The sequence below is a fragment of the Sinocyclocheilus grahami genome, unplaced genomic scaffold (assembly GCF_001515645.1).
Source record: "Sinocyclocheilus grahami isolate Dianchi unplaced genomic scaffold, SAMN03320097.WGS_v1.1 scaffold1385.1, whole genome shotgun sequence".
In the NCBI taxonomy this organism is placed as follows: Eukaryota; Metazoa; Chordata; class Actinopteri; order Cypriniformes; family Cyprinidae; genus Sinocyclocheilus; species Sinocyclocheilus grahami.
Genome location: NW_015506564.1, coordinates 217,927 through 222,987, shown reverse-complemented (window position 1 = coordinate 222,987; position 5,061 = coordinate 217,927). Strand labels below are relative to the sequence as shown.

The window sequence follows — 5,061 nt, the reverse complement described above, 5'->3', positions numbered from 1 at the left end:
GCAGCAGTTAATAGTGTCTAATGTGACATGTAAATTGAGCGTGTGCATTTCAGATGTGGTTTCCTTTGATCAATGCAGTGAACGCTGAACATGATACACTACAGATCCTACATTAGATATGTTTAGCCTACAATGAGTAGGATTACACTCCCCTATTTTTTCCCTTTTCTTTTTAAAGCAACATTTTCTGCAACAAATACCCATGTTGTCAAAAATATCCACTGCATGGCATGGCCATTTTAAAACCTTTACTTTAATATTGTATATGCTGCAATACCTCAGTAGTGAATATATGAATGTGAATAAAAAATGTCTTGGCACAGACTATTCTTTTTTTTTTCTTTGAAAACAAAACCAACTAGATACTTCACAACAATAAACTTTGTCCAAAACAGTCCAGCATGCTCACTGCAGGAAAAAAGCTAATTATGCATCCCCAGAAAAAAAAAAGTAAAAAATCAAATTAAAATACAGATGTATGTGCTTTGACATGCAGGTATTTCATATATAGACAATTTGCAAATGCACTCCCTAATCCATAAGGCATTAAGGTTTCCATCGCACACCAATTTTCACTTCAAACCAGTGGGCCCCTCTTCATCCACCGAATGTTTGCAAGCCCAGCAACACCCTGTGGATCCGCACATGGATATGAGTGACAAAGCCATCTATAATTCGGCACAGGCCCAGAGGAAGTGTCTAGCAGTTCTCTGAACCGTTTGCTCATATGCTTCAGGAAATTGTTATTTTCTCTGAAATGCCTATAACTCCCACAGTGCCCCTTAGGCTCCAAATATAACCAGTCGATCCATTAATAATACAGTCACTTAAACCAGTTGTTGGCTACCGATTATTAGCTCTAACCAATTACATCCTTACCCTTTAGTGACTCAAGGTGACTTTGCCTTGACTTGCTCTGGGGGTATTTTCCCACTTTTGCAGTTTTACGTCACCAGCATTAACTATCGGGGAATTTTGCTCAATGCAAGGTTACAATTGAGAATGAAACACAGGTGGACTTACCGTTCTCCTGATCCGATTTGTTGTCCTGCTCTGTGTCTGTGAGTGTTAAAGCAGAGTTGGACCGGCTGGACAGCTGCGCGTCCCGTCCGTGTGTCTTAACCCATAACATGGCGCAGTCAGGAGATATGCCCCCTGCGTTCTGGATTTGGTCTGCTCCGCTGAGCTGTGTATGATGACTGAGTCCAGTCTCAGCGCAGAAGCTCAGACCACGGCGAGGAGCAGGGCCGCATATCCCAAGCTGTCTCAGAGACAGACTCTGGCCTGCAAGATTCAAAGTGCATACTTAATACAGAGAGTGTATGCATAAAAAATGTAAGTAAAAGGTAAACAAAATATACTCTTAAAAATAAAAGGTGCTTCAAAAGGTTCTTCAAGCGATGCCATAGAAGAACCATTTTTGGTTCCACAAAGAACCATCTCTTTCTTACCTTTTTATAATCTGAAGAATCTTCTTTTGCCACAAAGAACCTTTTGTGAAACAGAAAGGTTCTTCAGATAATAAAGGTTCTTTATGGAACCATTTAGACCAAAAAGGTTCTTCTATGGCATCGTGAAGCACCTTTATTTTTAAGAGGGTAACTGTGAACTTTCTGAAAATCATGCACACACTATTTAATTATTTTAACTTGCATTCAAACTCTTGCAGTGCATACACTTTTATATTAAAATATTTAAAGCATTTAAATAAAGATGCAGCAAGAACAACAGCAGTTTTATGTTCCCAAGTTCATGTTTGTTAATTTCTGTGGTGACTATTCTTTCTAACCAGGGAACAAATAAATATATTTTTTTCTCTCACTCTCTCTCTCTCGAAGATCTATGTTTTACATTTGTGTTTTTGTACTCCCCACCAATGCATAGATTGATTTGATGTAGGAAATTATTTAAGATAAAATATGTAAAACTACAAAGAATACAAAAAAATATGTAAAATGAAAAAGAGAAAACTATTAAAATAACCTTTTTTTGAGTGTTGCACATTTTACTAGATTTTTTTTTATTGCTACCTTTTCATATACAAAAAATAATTAATTAATAATGGTGAATACTCGATTCAAAGTGGCCTTTGTCCATAAGAATAACGTCACATAAACAGAATGAATCTTATCAATAAATTTTGACTGATACAAAATGACAAACCAAGCGAAACTAATAAACAGTAACATTTCAGACAGTTTTGGCAGAACGAAATATAAAACTGATTACCTAATTATGGGCACATTTTAAGATTAAAAATAATGTTTAGTTGGAGTTGAGGAGTCTATTTTAAGGGTTTGTTTTAACACTGCGTCGAAAATATACTTAATTTTTTTTTCATTAACATTTCTGTTATACTGTTTTCATACTTTCATTAACATTTATATTAATTAAAAAACTTTGCTTTGAAAAGTGGTGGGGACACCGCACAACTCGTTTTGCTAGTTTTTTATTTAATAACCTAATTTACTTGGGGACTGGGTTTAGAGTTGGACAAACTTAATTTTGGCTTTTCAAAAATACATCGATGTACCAGGGGCGGTGCCAGAGAATTTTGAACGCATGTGCTGAGGGGGTGCTAGATCATCGACAGAGGGAGCTGTGCAATTCAGGGCCCCAGACTCATTCTTCCCACTGGTCGCTCTCTTGCTATTAACTTTCTCAGTTGGTTGCACGAGCATGATTTCTTTTTTGCACTACAACATGCTATTAATCAATGCATGCTGATGAACTTTTATCGTAGTTTATAGTTATATGGAAACGAAAGTAGTTAACATTCAACCCGTTCTTTTTCATCAGTACTATTATTTGTGATTTGAATTTTGTGAATGTTACCTCTTTTGCCATGTTACAAGCCGGGCTTCAGATGCTTTCACTTTCGATTTCACGATCTTTTCAGGTTTTACAATAAAATATAATTGTCTGCTTTCTAACCAGGGAACAAATAAATATATTTTTTTCTCTCACTCTCTCTCTCTCGAAGATCTATGTTTTACATTTGTGTTTTTGTACTCCCCACCAATGCATAGATTGATTTGATGTAGGAAATTATTTAAGATAAAATATGTAAAACTACAAAGAATACAAAAAAATATGTAAAATGAAAAAGAGAAAACTATTAAAATAACCTTTTTTTGAGTGTTGCACATTTTACTAGATTTTTTTTTATTGCTACCTTTTCATATACAAAAAATAATTAATTAATAATGGTGAATACTCGATTCAAAGTGGCCTTTGTCCATAAGAATAACGTCACATAAACAGAATGAATCTTATCAATAAATTTTGACTGATACAAAATGACAAACCAAGCGAAACTAATAAACAGTAACATTTCAGACAGTTTTGGCAGAACGAAATATAAAACTGATTACCTAATTATGGGCACATTTTAAGATTAAAAATAATGTTTAGTTGGAGTTGAGGAGTCTATTTTACGGGTTTGTTTTAACACTGCGTCGAAAATATACTTAATTTTTTTTTCATTAACATTTCTGTTATACTGTTTTCATACTTTCATTAACATTTATATTAATTAAAAAACTTTGCTTTGAAAAGTGGTGGGGACACCGCACAACTCGTTTTGCTAGTTTTTTATTTAATAACCTAATTTACTTGGGGACTGGGTTTAGAGTTGGACAAACTTAATTTTGGCTTTTCAAAAATACATCGATGTACCAGGGGCGGTGCCAGAGAATTTTGAACGCATGTGCTGAGGGGGTGCTAGATCATCGACAGAGGGAGCTGTGCAATTCAGGGCCCCAGACTCATTCTTCCCACTGGTCGCTCTCTTGCTATTAACTTTCTCAGTTGGTTGCACGAGCATGATTTCTTTTTTGCACTACAACATGCTATTAATCAATGCATGCTGATGAACTTTTATCGTAGTTTATAGTTATATGGAAACGAAAGTAGTTAACATTCAACCCGTTCTTTTTCATCAGTACTATTATTTGTGATTTGAATTTTGTGAATGTTACCTCTTTTGCCATGTTACAAGCCGGGCTTCAGATGCTTTCACTTTCGATTTCACGATCTTTTCAGGTTTTACAATAAAATATAATTGTCTGTTTTGCTTACATCTATACATCTTTCACCTTTTAAGACAAAAAAAATGGATTCATTACTTTTAATTAAAATGCACAACAACAATAAAACAGTGTAGTGAATCAGCTCATAGGGAAATATGAATAATTAATCATAACTAGTTATAATTAATTATAAATATTTAGATCCGCTGTAGATATTTACTTGACCTCTCAGGGTCAACTGTCTGTCAATTCTAAGAACGTTAATTTCCTGGTTAAGGGAAATAACTTTCTTACTGTACAATTCTACACAGAGCTTGTAGCATAAATCTGCATGATTAAGTGACTCCAGTTATGAGCAAGCAATGAACAACGATAAGTGTGATACAAGTAAGACTTTATTAACTACATAAACACTTAAACTAGTCTAACATACTACATAAACACTTAAACTGGTCTAACATACACATACACACACACACACACACACATACAGTTTGTATAGGAAAGGGTTAAAGCTTAATGCAGTAAAGAGAAGAGAAATAAGAATATGAAACTATGGTACCATTTGATATTCAGCAGATTTACAGCCTGAAGGAAACATCAGATTCTTAGTTTAAACACACCTTTGTAAAAAGGTGCAAATGATACCTAATGCATCAATTAATAAGACTAAATTTGAATACTTGCACGTTTCATCTGTCTGAAAGAGTGGTTTGATGCAATCTGAGGTCCCAGTTGATCTTTGCTGAAGTTGGTTGATGAAAAAGAACCAGTTTGAGTCAGAGAATCTTGGTGAATGGAAAAGTCAAGGCCGAAGCCTGGCACGTACTTCGGGGATTGCAGAAGTTCTAGCTCATGTCTTCATCTTAGAATCTAACCGAACTACAGACTCTGGGCGGGTCACATGGTGTGAGGCCTTTAAGGTCGGAGAAGATCCCCGCCTCTCAAGATGGGCTTGTCCAATGAGAAAGGCCGGTATCCCAAGTGGGAGTTTTGAGATACTGGGGAGTTTTTATGACCCTTTGTGTGA

The 5,061-nt window shown here is 35.4% G+C and overlaps 1 protein-coding gene across 1 annotated transcript in view; it reads right to left on the bottom strand.

The window, feature by feature from the left end:
• Window positions 1–882: 882 nt before the first annotated feature.
• The window catches only part of LOC107569833 (teneurin-3-like), a 15,322-nt gene continuing 11,143 nt past the window's right edge, over window positions 883–5,061 (bottom strand). The window contains exons 3-4 of the mRNA XM_016255987.1: window positions 1,024–1,284; window positions 883–962 (exon numbers count right to left, since the gene is read on the bottom strand). Coding sequence (XP_016111473.1) covers window positions 883–962; window positions 1,024–1,284 — 341 coding nt within the window. The remainder of the gene's footprint in view (window positions 963–1,023; window positions 1,285–5,061) is intronic.